The sequence below is a fragment of the Abramis brama genome, assembly GCF_963993115.1.
Source record: "Abramis brama genome assembly, chromosome: 13".
NCBI lineage: Eukaryota > Metazoa > Chordata > Actinopteri > Cypriniformes > Leuciscidae > Abramis > Abramis brama.
Genome location: NC_139975.1, coordinates 22,904,172 through 22,921,896, shown reverse-complemented (window position 1 = coordinate 22,921,896; position 17,725 = coordinate 22,904,172). Strand labels below are relative to the sequence as shown.

The 17,725-nt window shown below is 36.6% G+C and overlaps 1 protein-coding gene across 2 annotated transcripts in view; it reads left to right on the top strand.

The window, feature by feature from the left end:
* Window positions 1–505: 505 nt before the first annotated feature.
* Window positions 506–17,725, top strand: part of glra1 (glycine receptor, alpha 1) — a 57,243-nt gene continuing 40,023 nt past the window's right edge. The window contains exons 1-2 of one of the 2 annotated variants that reach the window (XM_084133696.1): window positions 506–1,321; window positions 8,710–8,834. In XM_084133696.1, coding sequence (XP_083989822.1) covers window positions 1,275–1,321; window positions 8,710–8,834 — 172 coding nt within the window. In that variant the 5' untranslated portion in view covers window positions 506–1,274. The remainder of the gene's footprint in view (window positions 1,322–8,709; window positions 8,835–17,725) is intronic. The other variant, XM_084133695.1, reaches the window with a different exon arrangement.

Sequence of the window (17,725 nt, the reverse complement as noted above, 5' to 3'; positions counted from 1 at the left end):
AAAAAAAACAAAAAAAAACCGTATACTGTACAGGTTTGAAACAACTTGAGGGTGAGTAAATGATGACAGAATCACATTTATGGGTGAGCTATCCCTTTAACTAGAGTCAATGTTAACAAATGAAAACCTATTGCAAAGTGTTACCTTTTAGGACAAAGTAGCAATTGTGTAAAAAAAATAATATATATATATATTTTTTTTGGGTACAGTATAGGCTATCTCCTCGACAATCTAATAAACACAGTTATCAAACCTGGTTGGTCGAAATACCCCAGTGGCTTGAACGGAGTTATAGGCACTGCAGCTCTCTGCCATACAATGTATTTTTGTTGCATGTTTCTGAAAACTGTGCCATACATAAAAATAAAAAAAATTGGCCCAAAACAGCGTAGCCCTCGAAGTCCAACATATGGCAATAAATGCCCATCTCCAATCCGTGGAGGAGGCATTTGTCTGTAGTGCCATTCAGACCAATGACAGCAGCATGTGGGCGTGTGTTGAGAGTGTGTGAGGTGCTTTTTGAGTTTAGTAAATGACTGCAGCAAGAAATACTGTGGGGCTGGGGGGCTTCTAAGCGATGGAACAGACCCTGTGTGCTGAAATATCAGCGTTTGGGCTTTTCTGACGAGGATTCAAGAAAAACACTGAAACAAAAAAAATGAGCAGCGTCTCCTAACTGGACCAGACAATGGAAGTAGCTTCATGCAGCACTAACAATTCACCCAAGGGAAACAAGTACGTACTAAATCAGACTACCTCAGCCAGAGGTAGCAAAAACTAACGTGTGGCTCGAAAGCGACACATTTCTTCACTGGGATGCATGCAAAAAGAAGCGTGGAGGAAAAGAGCAGACGCGTATGTATATTTCCCCAATGACTTTGGTTGGCATTCCAGCACTGTGAGGAGATTTAGTGTGTAGTTTATTTTGTTTTAAATGTTTGCGATGGAGCGTCTTTAGATATCCTCGGCGACTACGCATCTAATGCTGCTATGGATCGTCCGGAATGAACATCTGAATTTATCTCATCGAGTTTTTTCCACAGCGCTGCTTCCACCTGAAATTCCGCAACCCGTATGAAACAGGAGCTCCGCTTCACCTACACAGCCGCTGTCGGGAAAATGACCAGCTCGTCTGTATGCTCTTGAGATTTGTTTGGCCTTTCTGGGAATCTGAAACAAGCAAAGGACGAATCGTGCACCTCAGAAGTGAGAGAAGAAGGAATTGTATGGTGCTCTGAGCTGTAACTACATCTACTCATCTCCAACCTGACACAATGTTCGCACTCGGGATTTATTTGTGGGAAACTATTGTATTTTTCAGGTACGTATCGCGCTGTTTTGATGCGAGAGTGCTTTTTGCTCAAACAGGCGATTTTCTTGTTTTCTATCGAGGTGGTTTCTTTACTTTTGCTGAGAATTCGGTACCCTATAAAAATACAACAAAATACAAAATCGTCGTATCAATGATTGAGTCGATGGCCTGTTAGTTCATCTGTTGTAATATTATGTCTGCTAATTAAAATAAATAAATAAACTAAGTCATAATTCCGTGTCATTCAGTCATCCAAGTCAGAAATGGCAAGGATTCATTTTAAACCAGGCTAAATAGCGAACACTAGTGGTCACTCGATGAATAGAAAGTTATCAACAGGCACATATGAAGGCAACAAACTACCTAAAATAAATCAGTGTGTGAGTGTGAGATTTATTTAATAACTTTCTGGAGAGTTTTTATATATATATATATATATATATATATATATATATATATATATATATATATATATATATTACACACACACACACAAATAGTATATATATTAGCAGTATATTAGCAGTGTCATAATCCCTAAAGCAGATGTGTTGTGATTGACAATGTAATTACATTATCCATCCATCCATCTATCCATCCATCCATCCATCCATCGGGTCTGTTGTTATACAGTGCAGTTCTATGACAAAGTATAGGCCTGTAAAAAACTTACACCACCCTTATGCCGCCATGTTTATGCACATTTATTCAGTTTACTTTTTAATTACAAAATGAATATTTAATTTTACAGATGCAATCTATTTCAATCATAATCATATTTCATTTATATCATAACACTGATTATCTCAAACGTAAGAATCCTCTATTACAATATCATGAACATATTCACCTTATCTGGCTGGCGGTTTGCAGTAATTATTTTGCATTCTATGGGCAGTGTTTAGTTAATGAACTAGAATCAGGATATTGCAGTCTCAGCTCTTGCTGCTGAACTTTTGCAGAGGCTGTTAATTGATATCTTTCTCCTAGTTTCAGCCTACACTCCAACCTCGTTTCACATGCAGACTTATTACTAAACATTGATCGCTCTATCGATGCTAATGCCACTGACGAATACAAATTGTACACAAACATAATTTGCTCTATGAATTGCATCTCTCTAATTGATTTCCATATTAGCTTGCACATTTTCCAAGCAAGGATTGTCACGTGAGAGACTGCTGTGTGCATGTCACTGGAGAACCAGAGGCATCGCTATTAAAATACATGTGTAAAGCAGTTATGATGTTATGTCATCACACCATCACATTAAAATATGCAGGTAATGCTGTGTTAAGCCAATCCAATTATTGCAGCTGTGTGCATGTAGTGTCTCTACACTGTAAAAAATATGGTAACGTCTAAATTAACAGAAACGTTATTTATTACGACTGAATAAACAGTAATTTAGCCCAACGAAAGCAACATATTACAAAATTAAATTTGACAAGATATTGGACCGTGTGACATAACTATCGAACATTTGAGGAAACAAACATTCTAATAATATGACTAAAATATAAACAATATTCTAAAATGACTTAAACTTTTTGTTTTGGATTAAATAACTTTATTTTTGCATAACTTTTCTGTGTTGTCACTCATCAAAGATGTACTTCATCTCATCAAAACCCATTAATATTAAAAATAAACGCTTTGTTTGTAGGATTTGTTCAAGAAGAGTCAGAAAAAATAAAATGAAACAAAGCAAGGACTTATTTTTGTAGCGCTGTGTCACCATCAGCCCATTTTTTTTTTTAAATATATATATATTTTTATTTTAAACAATGTAATCTCTGTGCTGGTTTGCATGAAGATCCTCTTTGAAAGTGTAGTTGCATTGCTGTTTGATATTAATGCATATCCCTATTTCTGTTAAATTGCTGCTTGGCTCAATGATGAAAACTATGAAAAAAATTGCACTTGCCTCAATGCCTCAAGGGTTAATATCTACTAATAGAGATTTAGTTTCGGTCTCTCTGGTAATTGTATATGCACAGGTAGTGACTGCAGTGCCGGATACATCTTCTGTAGAGCTTTTCAAATCTAATTTTTCCACTCAAAGTGGAGGAAAATGAGGGGAAGGATGGCTTGTTCATCATCTAAAGAAAAAAAAAAAAGCTATAAATAGTATTCATTGTAACCATTATTTTTAGGAAGGTTCATTCCTAACTCCTAATGCATCATTAATAATCAAAGACAGGATTGTACCACAAATAGCACTGACCCATCACTAGCAATACTCATTTTGATTTTTGGATCCACCACCTTTCTTTCTATCTGAGAGGTTATTATTTATTGAGGTCTGTGCTAAAATGAAGATTTGAAGATCAAGTAATTTGGGGTTTATTCTGACATGTTCTCTTCTGTCCTTCGGTAACCGCATTGACAAATTGAGAGCGGCTTGAAGAAATGCCATCTTGGTGCCAGAGAGGCCTTTGATTTCTTGAGTGTTACAAGATCAATAAGGATTGTGTTCATCAGTGGTCCTAAGAACATAATGAGCTACACTTAGGGCTAATGATTGGATCCTCACATTAAAGTATGCAGGTCTCTGGGTTGTTTGCATATATTTTCTGGCAGGAGGCTCTGGTTTGGTTCCTGCTGCATCAGCAGAAGGATCAAGCCCTCTCCACTGCCATGACCAGCATCAAGGTTCATTTGTTCAGTGCTGCCTTCATCAGTGAAACCATTAATTACTAAAGATGCAGTTTAAAGGTAGGGTAGGCATTTTCGGAGAGGCTAGCAATAGCAAGCTAGCTTTCCTTCAAACCTCCTTCAAAACACAGGAACGAACACAGCAAAGCGTCATGAGAGACGGCGTTAAATGACCTCATGTCTCAAAGCACAGAACATTACAATAATAATCAATGTAAACAACTTACAGAGCTCTTGTTTGTACCACCTGACTGCTGCAGATTTATTTCAGCGTTGATAGTGAGAAAAACACATACATTTGAGTCTGAGGACGCTCGGTGACTCTGTATAGCCTCATGAAACCCTCTAATGACGTGTGATGTTAGTGTGAGCAGGGTGTGCGGAGGTATGGAAATATACACACTGATAGGCAGGTAGGACATCCTATTATTGCATTCGGACCGAGTGCAATGATTGGACGAATATTTTTCTGTCCTGAGACTTCCACAGAAGATGTATGTAGGTACATACCACTTCTATTATTGATTGCTATCAGGATGTGAAGAGAATTTCAACCAGTATAACAAAAAGAAAATTGCCTACCCTACTTTTAAAACTCACATTACGTTTCCAGCTTACTCCATCTTTTGTCAGCCACTGGTTACAATGAGATGGATATGCACGGAACCAAAACTAATAGCGACTGTATCCTCAGATTTCACACTGTCACCAAGATTTTTTCGATGGTGTGTTCATGTAAAGAGCCTATAGTCTCTTCCAAAGAATAGCTCTGGAAGAGACTCAATAATCTGGCATGCCATGACTAATCTCATTATGCTTGCATTGCAAAATTTTACATTAAACACAAATGAATGTGTTTCTCACAATGGGATGATACACACACACACACACACACACTATATATATAATTAATTCCTGGGATTCTGTAATATTTCAGATTTAAGTCCCTTAGACTTTTTAATGTGGTGTTCACCAAAATAAAAAAATAAAAAACTTTTCACAATATTTTGGTATGTCCATTATAATGAATAAAAATAAGTATTGCATTTAAATCATTTTTATCTTAATATCTTATTTCTATCTTACTCTAAGCATTTTGTCATGTCCCCAAGGCACTTCACTGAATTTGTACTTATTTAACAAATATTTCCCTAAATATTTGACAAAATGTGCATAGTGTCTATATTATTTTCTTGTGAAAAAAAAGAAAGCTATTTTATAAGAAAAACGATAAAGTCATGTCCCTCAGTCTGAACTCAACCCCGTCATGCCAACCATTCTCCACCACTCATCATTGAAATGACATCATTCAGGTCTCTTTAACAGTGGTGCAGAAGATGGTAAGTAGTTTCAGCATTTTTATTCATATTTTTGAGGCATATTATAGGCAGGGAGGGTACTGTCAAGCTTAACAACTCAACCCCATCACATAAAATTAAGATGGAGAATTATTATTTCTCAATTTTATTTAAAGGGATACTCCACTTTTTTTTGGAAATAGGCTCATTTTCCAACTCCCCCAGAGTTAAACAGTTGAGTTTTACCGTTTTTGAATCCATTCAGCCGATCTCCGGGTCTGGCGGTACCACATTTAGCATAGCTTAGCATAGATCATTGAATCGGACAGGACCATTAGCATCTCTCTCAAAAAAATGACCAAAGAGTTTGCACCATGGGTGCAGCAGGCACATAATGATATGACGCAGCGCCTGAAAATAGGTCTAATAGGTTAGACAAACTTAGTCCCGGTCACGTTGGAAGTTACCGAGCTGGGGACTATTTTCAGGCGCTGCGTCATATCATTACGCCTGCTGGACTCATGGTACGGCAGCAAAGTTTCTTGATTATTACGCAGGAATGAGAGTATAGTTCCTAGCCATATCAGCCTAGAAAATCGCAACTTTTCATTTTCCGTCGGTCTTAGTACACGATGTAACTACAGAAGAGTCAAGTTTTAAATAGGAAAAATATCGAAACTCTTTGGTCATTTTTTTGAGAGAGATGCTAATGGTCTTGTCCGATTCAATGATCTATGCTAAGCTATGCTAAAAGTGGTACCGCCAGACCCGGAGATCGGCTGAATGGATTCGAAAACGGTAAAACTCAACTGTTTAACTCTGGGGGAGTTGTAAAATGAGCCTATTTCCAAAAAAAGTGGAGTATCCCTTTAATGACACAAGTAAATACAATGTACTTATTTCATTGCTGCCATGTATGGTCTACTTTAATTTTTTGGATCAACATTATTGTTAGGGACAATTCAGTGTCACTGAATATTGATGGGGACATGTCCCTAGCGTCCCTACTAAATTCTGTGCCCTTGATACACACACGCATGTTATGTTTTCATGTTGTATGGGGACTTTCCATTGACATAATGATTTCTATACTGTACAAACTGTCTCTTCTCTCCCCATACACTAACCCTACACCTAAACCTACCCATCACAGAAAACATTCTGCATTTGTACATTTTCAAAAAAACATCATTTTGAATGATTGATAAGCTGTTTTCCCATGAGGACCAAAAAATGTCCCCCACAAGGACAATGATTTTGGATATTGCCGTCTTTATGGGGATATTTTGTCCCCATAATATAGGGTTTACCAGGCCACACACACACACACACGCATCAAGGCTGCATTTATTTGATCATATATACAGTAATATTGTGAAATGTTATAACTTACAATTTTGTTTTCTGGTTTTATCATTTATTCCTGTGATGGTAAAGCTGAATTTTCAGCATCATTGCTGAAGAAACATTTATTATATTCATCAATGTTGAAAACAGTTGTGCCAGCCACTTAATATTTTTCTGGAAACCATTATACCTTTTTTAAGGATTTATTCTCTAATGAAAAGAAAGTTCAGAAGAACAGCACTTATTTAAAATAGAAATCTTTAGTAACAATGTAAAAGTCTTTACTATCAATTTATTTTTTATCTGAATTTAATTAATTCATTTTCTACACCTGTATCTACAGAGTTCAGCTTTTTTTTTCTTATGCTGTTATTTTGAACCATTCAGCGTGTGTTAAAATGAAAGAGTTTAATTAAAATTGATTAACAGTCTTTTGTTAAGGTGTTAAGACCGATCACACATTATGTTTAGATTTAAAAGAGATATGTTGAGCTGCATTTCCCAGAATATTCTCTATGACGCATTCACATTTAAATGCCATACACTTCTCCAATTTAATAGTTGCCCAACACCAGTAAATGTTAATGAGCAGAAAGAATAATGATGTGCGGAATGGAAAAAGCCTGACTATTGCTTATTTCGAAAATAAAAAGTATAAGTGGTGACGCAGAAAGTCAATGGACATGAAAGAATAATGGATATGCTGCTGAAACAGTTCGACAGGATTCAGTGGCTGGTTAAGAAAATAGAGCAATTCCCTTCAAAGAAAGACCCATGAAATTGGCAAGAACAGGACCATGTCTCAAGGACTTAGGTGAAATCAATATACCACAGGCTCTTTTATGATTATTATCCTCCATTTTTGTCAGACACACTGGTGCTGTATATGAAAAAAAAAAGTTCATTGTTCCTGTGAGTTTTCAGTAATCAGGTATGTGAGAGGACTTAAATAAGTCAATAGATATTAAAGTCCTTCATGTTGCACAGTGACTTGATAATTAAATGTAGGGCAGATAAAGAGCCCCATGGAAGCAGTTAAAATGTGACTAATCAGCACTAAAAGTGGTCTTAGGCTAAAAATCCCATGGGATAAGTTATCATGTGACTCGCAGGCCAGTTAGTGACCTGACTTTTAGTGTGAATTCAGTGGGCGGGTTACACTGAGGTTTCAAAGGGATGGACATGCACCCTGTTATCACTTATTAAGCTCTAATGGCTTTCAATGCTAATGAAGACACAGATACTCCTGTATGACGAGGTCTCGATTCATTTCCATGTTCATTTTGCTTTTTCATGGATTCTCTTTTGGTCTAAAGTGAATAAGCTTCAGCTCTGGAGATTTAAACCCAAAGCTTGTCAATTGTTTAATATCACTTTTTGAAAACGACAGCATTTAATGTCAGAGACATAGACCTTTGCAACGAGAATGAAAGCGAGGCCGTGAGGGATATACGTGCATCTCCTCAGTGGGTTGTACTGATATTTAATGCGTTTTTGGATTGTTCTGCTGATGAAACGCTGCAAACTTATCTTTCCAAGAAATTTCAGTAGACAAAAAACTGATGTGAAAATTATGTGATCTAGGAGTTTTATACTGCTTTTTACAGCAGATGCCATTGAAAACACGGGCAAGTCTATCCAACACTATCTCACGACCAATTCGTACGAATTCGTACGAATGATAAAAAGGTGGCTAATTCGTACGACCTCACTCGTACGAATTTGTACGATTTGTCTAAACCCACGTGATGGGTAGGTTTAGGGGCGGGGTCAGGGGTAGGTCATTCATATGAATTCATACGAATTGGGCAATTCGTAAAATATGTACGATTTAGCAAAAATCTTACTAATTCGTACGAGTGAGGTCGTATGAATTCGTACGAATTAGCAACCTCGTAGAATTTGTACGTTTTGCCGTGAGATCAGGTTGGTCTATCCCTCACAGCCTCGCTTTCATGTCATGGCGCTGCTCCGAATAAGGTCTATTGGTTTGCCAGAGGGTAAAAAGTGTAATTGTAATTGAATATATATATCATAATGCAGTGCCTGTCCTCCTCTGTTCTTTAACGCACATGTCTTTCTCCCATTCCACAGCTTGGCAGCGTCCCAACAAGCAGCGGCTCGGAAAGCTGCCTCCCCCATGCCCCCGTCAGAATTTCTGGACAAGCTTATGGGAAAAGTGTCCGGTTATGATGCAAGAATCAGACCTAATTTCAAAGGTAGGTGTATCCACCAAGACACTGCTGGATATCACAGGAATGTAGCCAAGCAGTACTTTAAAATGTTTAAATAGTTGGAAATGTAATGCAAGAATATACGATAAATGTATATGGACTATTTGTCAGTAAATGGAAACAAGGGATGGCTTGTTATAATAATCCAACATTTTTGCACAAACACGCATAGTTTTCCTGTACAAAGGATTTTCTGATTCTGATTTCAAAGCATATTGCATCCAAACCTGATACCCAAAATTTAAATTATTCTCTGAAGGTTTTTTAATAATAATAGAATAGCAGCCTGCTATATACCTCAGTGCATGACAGATACTGTTAGGATAGATTATATAGAGTGGATACTTTCTGAATTACCTGTATAGTAGTAATATAAAGAAAGCTTTTGGCTACATTGCTGTTCCTTTTCCATGATCTCGTATCATTATCCTGAGTGAATGTCTGTGGTGGGACTCGGTATCCTCTATATTATATTGTGACGTGTGCTGGCAATGTTAGTAATAGCCACTGCAAGATACATGTCAGAGGTTTCCTTATATTCAACAATATATTAATGTCAGTCCCTGCAAATTACAGTCTGCCTGTTTCTTAGCTATTCTTGGAAATATACTTTTTTATATATTTTTTTAGCTGTGTTAAAAGCAATACCTTGTCTTTTAATACATATATTAATTACAAAATACAAACTAAATAATATATTTGAAATATTTGTGACAATGTTGTGTACACATAAACACAGATGCAAGATTAAAAGCTGTGTATTTCTTTCCCTTACAATTTTTTTCTGCATTTCTAGTGACTACTGCACTATTATGTAGTGTATATAATGTGCAGCAGTTGATTAAAGAAAGTGTATATATTCACTTCTTATGTATTGTGTTTGTGTGCATATATTTTGTATATATTCAATTCAATTCGAATAATGGCCTGTTTGAATGCATATTGTTTATAGAGCCAAATGTATCAGTTGTTTGACCAGTAACACTTTATAATAAATTTAGCAAACTATTAAATTATATAATGCTTAACAAATCATTATTGTACAGTGAAATATGATCTGCTGATCTGTTAAGCTTTATGTAAAGTTTAATTATTGATTAATGAAAGATATTATAAAGTGTTCTCTTTTGACCAAGATATGTTTAATGTAATGCAGATTCTATGCTAAATTATATTTTAAAGCGTAAAAAATCTGTATATGTACAATCTCACTCTTCCTTTGAAAATATAGGTAGGTAAAACCATTACTGAATGATAGGAACATTGCAGTAATGTATGCTGGGACTTTGTCCAGACTGTTAAACCTGCTTGAACGCTTTAATGGCAGAGGGTTACCATCTGATTTTGAGTGGCCTTGCATCTTAACCTTGCTTGTGGCAACGAATTTCTCTCTTTTATTTATTTATTTATTTATTTTTGTTGACAGTCAGTGCTGTGATATGGTGAATGAAGTCTGACGTCTTCAATTTTTGCTGTTTGCTGAGTTTTGCTGCAACCTGAATGGCGTCGGTTGATTGTTTTCTCACTTAAATTTACCCAGAAGAAGCAAATATTCTCAACATCATAAACTCTGCATTGCCTTTATGGTTTCAATGTGTAATTTAAACCCTAATTGTCAGAAATTATATATAATATATATATATATAACAAAAGTTACAATGGCAGTTGATATCCGCTGTCTGAATAAACACTGGCCCTCATTCGTGATTCCATTATGTAATTCATTCACTTCATTTTATAAGGGCACATGGGTCCCATGGTCACATGACCAGACCAGACATTATGAAATACAAAGGTTCGTCACAGCTGTCAGGTCAAGCATGTAACTACACTCTGAGCCGGAAGCTCGTGCGTCCTCAGACAGTTTTCTGTGCTCCACTGTAGAACGCATTCCCTGAAATTCATATAGCAGGCAGCCTGACAGCATATCTTGATAAATCTCTGAAGGAGAAGCCGAGAGAGAACGTTTCAAGGGTCCTAGGCTCCTACGTAAACAGCATCTGATGTGTGAAGACATTTTTTCCAGCTCATGGTGAGGAGGAGGAGTTCACCTCCTCTGATTACTGCCTCTCCTGCAAATTTGGTCGTACAGCAGTAGTGAAAAAGGGAGTGAAAAAGATAAGAATTGCCTGAAGCAACGAATGTGCTGGCATGAGAAGAAATTACACTGATCATGACTGGGACTCACAGTGGGAAATCCTTCCAACTGATTTAGCCGGGACCATTTGAAATGGATAGATCATAGTCTGGCACATTTGGGGCACCCCATGCAGCTAGGACCAGGATTTATATATTTTCAGATCATAATCTTTGTACCTTTCAGTCAATGAATAATGTAAGACTTTATTTTAATAAGGCTGAAGTGTGTAATTTTTGGTAACCCTTTCCAACAAGGTTCAGTTCATTATTAATGCATTAAATGTCATTAACTATCAATGCATTTATTAATTCAGGTTCATGTTAATTTTTACATTTGTATTTTAACATAAAATTAAATGTATAACTTAAAATTAACATATTACGACTGAATACGAATTTACAGTGAATGAGTCCATTTACACTACTGTACAAAAAACAGAGAAAGGGGAAGAAAAATAAGTTACAAATTTATTATGACATCTTTAAGGAAGCGCTAAAAAATGTACTTTTATTTAACTATATTTAAGAAATAGACTGTAATATCAGCCAAATCGAAGTATTTCGTTGAGCTAATAGAAAAAAACGCTAACAATAGGTTGTTATTTAATATTATAAATACAGTTATAATCCCTCCTATATTAAATCTAGATCCGACCCCACTGATATGCGAGAACTTTATTAAGGCGAGACACTACAGGTGAATAGGGTAAAATTTTAAAATAATAGATATCACCATGAAACTTCCTCAGTTGATTACTTACACAAGTATATAAATAAAATGTATTACAAGTTTTAGAAATTTGTATGTTTAATTATGCAAATTAGGAATTATCTCATTAAATATGCAAGATTTTGCATATATTTTCGGTAGATAGATCTGAACATATGATAAAGCCACATGCAAAATTCTTTTTTCATTTTGTTTACACACAAGATGAAAAAAAAAAATTCAGGATATATTCTTTCATTACCTAGGAAATCAAAATATACTGTCCATAGCCTTAAAAAATCGATTTTCGCCATATTTTTTTTATTTATTAAAATTTCACATAAATCAGGCCAGGAATGATTTATTAACAAATCCCTCTGAAAATATCTTCAGAATACTGCTAAGTGTATAACTGGAAAGTTTGGTGTACATAGATGCTACATAGGCTGAGATGTTTGTTCTGGAGAATGACAAAAAACTCATTTTGAGAAAACGGCAGTTAAAGATTTAAATAGCTCTAAATGAGAAATCATTGTTAGCTTTAAATCCCCCTTTGGACATTCATGATTGGTTACTGATAGAAAGGAAATGCCCATATTTGGGTTACATAGCGTTGTGCAGGAGACTCAGAGCTGGAATGCTAACCTCTTGGTAAATTCGGGAGAAACTTACTGCCGCAAGTAAACAAAATGTAATAAAATAAACAATATAGTATATTTTCAACGTTTTCTTTATAGCAGCTTGAAAGAACACATATTGAAGGAGTAAACTAGCCCAAAATCTCAAAACTGACCACTGCATGAAAAATCGATGATTTGCCTGCCGTGTCTCGCCTTAATTCATTTAAAACTAAGATTGAGAATCTTAGAGGAATTATCCCACAAATGAGCAGTGACTTTTTAGGCCTTGTTACACAGACTGCAGTTTTTAATCAATTTGAACTCATTACATTTGAGCGGCTGCGGGAAATTGTAAGCAGGCTGAAACCTACCGGGTCAGTTATAGATATGGTTCCTCCATGGTTTTTAAAAGAAAACATTGAGGTTATTGGACCTGGTATTCTTCAAATTGTGAATAAAAGCTTAGATACAGGTATTTTTCCTAGCATGCTGAAACAAGCCTTTGTACAACCTGTACTAAAAAAAAACCCAATTTAGATCCAACTGACTTGACTCATTTCAGACCGGTCTCTCATCTCTCATTTATGTCAAAATTTTTCGAAAAAGTGGTGTTTAATCAACTACATGTTTACTTAGAACAGAATAAGATTGAAGTTTACCAGTCTGGTTTTAAGAAGCATCATTCCACAGAGACTGCCCTTGTAAAAGTGTTCAATGATTTACTGATGACAGTGGATGCTGGTGATTCAGTAGTGTTAGTTTTATTAGACCTAACTGCAGCTTTTGATACAATAGATCACACGGTACTGCTTTCGCGGCTAGAGGAGTATGTTGGGATGCAGGGGAAGGCCCTAAATTGGTTTAAGTCATACCTGACTGCTAGAAGCATGGCTGTAAGATTTGGATCGACATCACTAATATGTGGTGTGCCACAAGGCTCTATCCTGGCCCCAACGCTCTTTTCGCTTTATATGCTCCCGTTGGAAGACATTTTCAAGAAGTATGACATCGCATTTCATTGCTATGCAGATGACTTGCAAATATATTTACCGTTAATAAGCGGAAATAGCTTGGAACCTCTGATGTTCTGCTGTCTGATCTTAAATCATGGCTGGCTTCTAACTTTTTATATCTCTATGAAAATAAGACAGAGGTTGTAGTGTTTGGCCCCAGAGGAACCAGGGGCACAGCAGAGTTAAATTTCAGCCCACTGTCATTATGTTAAAGAACGTGTTAAAAACTTGGGTGTTTATACAGTATTGATAGCTCCCTGAAGTTGAATGCAAAGTATTAAAGTGGTTTTCATCTGAGAAATCTGGCTAAGATGAAATCATGTCTGACGTATAAGAGCCTTGAAATTGCAAACCATGCTCTTATATCATCAAGACTTGATTATTGTAATTCTTTATATAAGGGTATTAGTCAAGCATCTATTCTACAGTTGCAAAAGGTTCAAAGCGCTGCAGCGAGATTATTAACGAATATTAAAAAACGTGAACACATCACTCCGTCCTTGGTCTCTTTACACTGGCTCCCTGTAAATAGGATTGATTTTGAATTTCTTTTATTGGTGTATCAATCTCTTCACGGCCTTGCACCGACTTATTTATCAGATCTGTTAATGGAGTATCAGACAGGAAGAACTTTGATACCATCAACTCAAAATTTGCTGAAAATTCCAAGGACCAAGTTAAGCCAGTGATTTTAGGGTAGTAGCGCCAACACTTTGGAATAGTTTACCATTACATGTTAGGGGTGCTGACTCTGTACATGTTTTTAAAGTACAACTTAAGACACATTTGTTTGCCATGGCCTATTCATCCTTTTGATTATGATTTTTATCCTTTTTATTCTATTACTATTGTACTATTTTGTCTATCTTACTGAGATGATGTAAAGCACATTGGTCAACATGTGTTGTTTTAATAGTGCTATACAAATAAAAGTGACATTAACATTGAGATAGACAAAATTATTATTCCAGTCTTCGGTGTCACATGATCCTTCAGAAATCGTTTCTTATTATCTTGAAAACAGTTGTGCTGCTTATTATTATTATTATTATTATTAATAATATTATTTAAACAAAATTTGGTGGAAACCATGAAACATTTTTCAGGATTCATTGATTAATAGAACATTCAAAAGAACAGCATTTATTTGAAATATAAAGCTTTTGTAACATTATAAATGTTTTTACTGTCACTCAATTTAATGCATTACTTACTTTGAAAAAAAATCTTACTGAACCAAACTTTTGAACGGTTGGGTATTGTACAATAATTATTAGTTCGGCCTATTTTTTTCATATATATATATATATATGTATATATATTAGTTCATGATACCTAATGTATTAACTGATGTTAACTAGTTTACCTTATTGATAAGTGTTTCTTTGCCATTGCCATTGCCATTGCCATTGCCTATGCCATTTTCATATGCATTTCCCCAAAATGTGTATCAAAAAGAGCATCCTGACCAGCTCAGCACAGCGGCATTGACTCAACCTTGAGGCGGTACTATCTGTCTAGCTGACCAACAGTGAACCGGGTGAGAAAAAAAAGAAAAGAAATGTATTCAGTTTGGTACCACAGATATTACACACTTTAGCCTCAGTTTTTCTGGAATAGACCATGTCTTAGCGCTCGCTGACAGATCAAAGTGCTGCGTTAAACAAATTGGGGACGTGTGAACCTGAGAGGAGCGGGGACAGTTGGTCCGCTAGCTTGAGCTGTAATCTGCGGCCGCTAGTGATGAATGCTTTGGAATGCAGCTGCGCCTCCCGTACCCACGTTAACCTTGTCCCTTCTCATCAGTCACAGCGAGGAGCTACGAGGCCGACAGCCACGAGGTGCTACAGATTCCGCCCAAATAGCACAATCATCGGCTGCTTGCGCCATGCCGTACACCAACAGTCTCCCTCCCGTCCCGTTTCAAACCGGCTGCCACGATGCATTATAGTCATGATCAGTGCAATACTTTCTGATTACTATTTCGCTTTGCTTCTGAATGGGTTCGATGAGACAAGTGTACATTTTGTAAATATACAGTCTGCTGCGGTATATTTACTGATTGCTTTTTTGTTTTTCTTTTTGGATGTCCTGTATTGTGTCTGTTACCTCTTTGCATCTCCTCCTCATTCATGTAAAGTGCAGAACTGAAGCTTTAGTAGCTGGTGGAGCTTGATGTTAATTTGGTGCTATCAGCACATGCTTAATGGGACTTTAATAGGATTAATGGGAATTCTCTAATGAGTCGGGGTGCAGCGTTCACATACAAACGGCAATGGTGAACCTACAGATGCTTTTCACTCGGTTTAAATGATGACAAATGAGTGAAATCCTGATCAAGAGTGTTTCTTATGTGATGTTTGAAGCTACCGGATAAGTTATCTGCAGAGAGCAGAAGCATCCCCAGCAGAATGTGTGTATCTGCTTTAAGAGGTGGCTATAAATGATTTTGTAACATCAAGCAAGCTTTCAGAGATGCTATGAACTGTATTTCCACCATGGGGGTAACGAAGCGTCTCAGGATCGCGCTAGATAATTGCGTTTTTATTTTGCGGGTAGAGAAAGAAGGCAATGCATCTGTGAGGGGGGGGGGGGGGGGGCTGCGGGCCTCAAGAAACATCACAACAGAACAATCAAATGACACCGAGACAGAGCAAGGTTAGATGTGATTTTAATTTTTCATACACGTTTTAGCTCATCGCCTACAAATTGTACCAGTTCTCACAGGGCTGCAGAGACAATCATCCATGGAAATGTAATTTTAAAACTTCTGTTACTCGCATTTGAACTTGATCGTGCAACTCCAGAGCGATTTATCACTGTCTGCAAACTGGGGGGGGGGGGGAAATTGGTGTAGGGTTTACGTTGAAACAATTTTCACTCAGAAATTGCTAGTACTTTTCACAAATAATTGCATAGAAACGGCAAGTAACATTGACATTCAGAAATTTTGAAGTAGACATTTGCTTGTAGAACATACTCAATATCAATAAAAATAATTTTTACTGTGCAAGATGGTTAGATTGAGATTAGAAAGACCGTTTGGGTGTTTGCAAACAGCGATGACGTTTTGTGGGAGGAGCCTACACCAAAAATGTAAGCTTTTTTTAAAGATTTATGCAATTTAATTAATAGTAAAATTCCATCAAATTGAATTTAATAATCCGTACGTAATTTTAATTGAATAATTGTTCAATTGCTACTTGTTCTTTGATTGACATTAATGACAGACAGCTTTAAGATCTGACGCTGCTGCACATGATGCGGATCTCGCACGCGTCCCAGTTTCTCACAAGTCTTTACGTTCATTTAAGACTTTATTCAACTTATTTAAGACTGCTCTTATGAGAACACTAGTCAAAACGAAAATTTTAGCGTAATCGTGTGTGTTATTGTTCATTCAAAGCAAAAGAAAACTCGATTATGGCACGCCGTATGTGCGCACGATACTGACGCGCGTCTTTCGCGTTCTCTTTTGTCTTGTTGCGTTAAAAAAATTTACACGTTAAACTGTAAAAAAATGATCGCATGCTTTAACGTTAACAGCAATAGTTTAAATATTATCACATGCTTTAACTTTAGGGCTAATACGTCATGTCCCCTAAGAACTGCATATGCGATTATTATGTAGATCTATTGTTTTGTATCAAATTCATGCCCTAATAGTAGGTTAATCGTCGCTGGTTTCATTTTCAGAACTGTTTTCAATTTAAAGTATGAATAGCACATCTCTTCTTTTAATGTACTTTTGTCTTCTCTGACCTCCTTAATATTAGCTCTGTACGATTGGTGATGGAAATGCACAGGGATCAGCTGTTCTCTACCCGATAAAGAAGTGGGCGTCTCTAAAATATTTGTCGCTAATATCATTTATCTAAGAGCTTTAGATGGGATAATCAATGCTGGGTCATGGGGACTGGGAATTGAATGGTTAACGTAGCTCTTTCACAAAGGATAAACCTCTTGGGAAGTCCTGGATTATGTCGGCGTCTGCGTTATTGGTGAACATGCTGTTGGGCTGAAGAAGTAAGGAAGGACTTTGAAGTCCTCAAATCACCCGTCTACATTTCATGTTTGCGTATGTTAATTAGGATCCAGTGGATGAGTGATTTGTGTTTAGGGTAACACACAAATGACGGCCACCCACGGTGCTGTTGCCTCAACTGAATAGATTGAACTGTGGCGCATTACTGCACACGATAACTGTGGTCACAAATGTGCATGGTAGTGTTTTATAAGGAGCATCTTTATCCTTGTGATTACCATACAGAACTGTACAAGAAAAACACGATTGTAGTAGTTTCTGTATGGTTTTGAGGAAACTGACTGGAATACTGTGACCTGACGTATGTTTTCTAGGTTAAACATTTAGGGAAAATGCCCCAAATTGGTTCT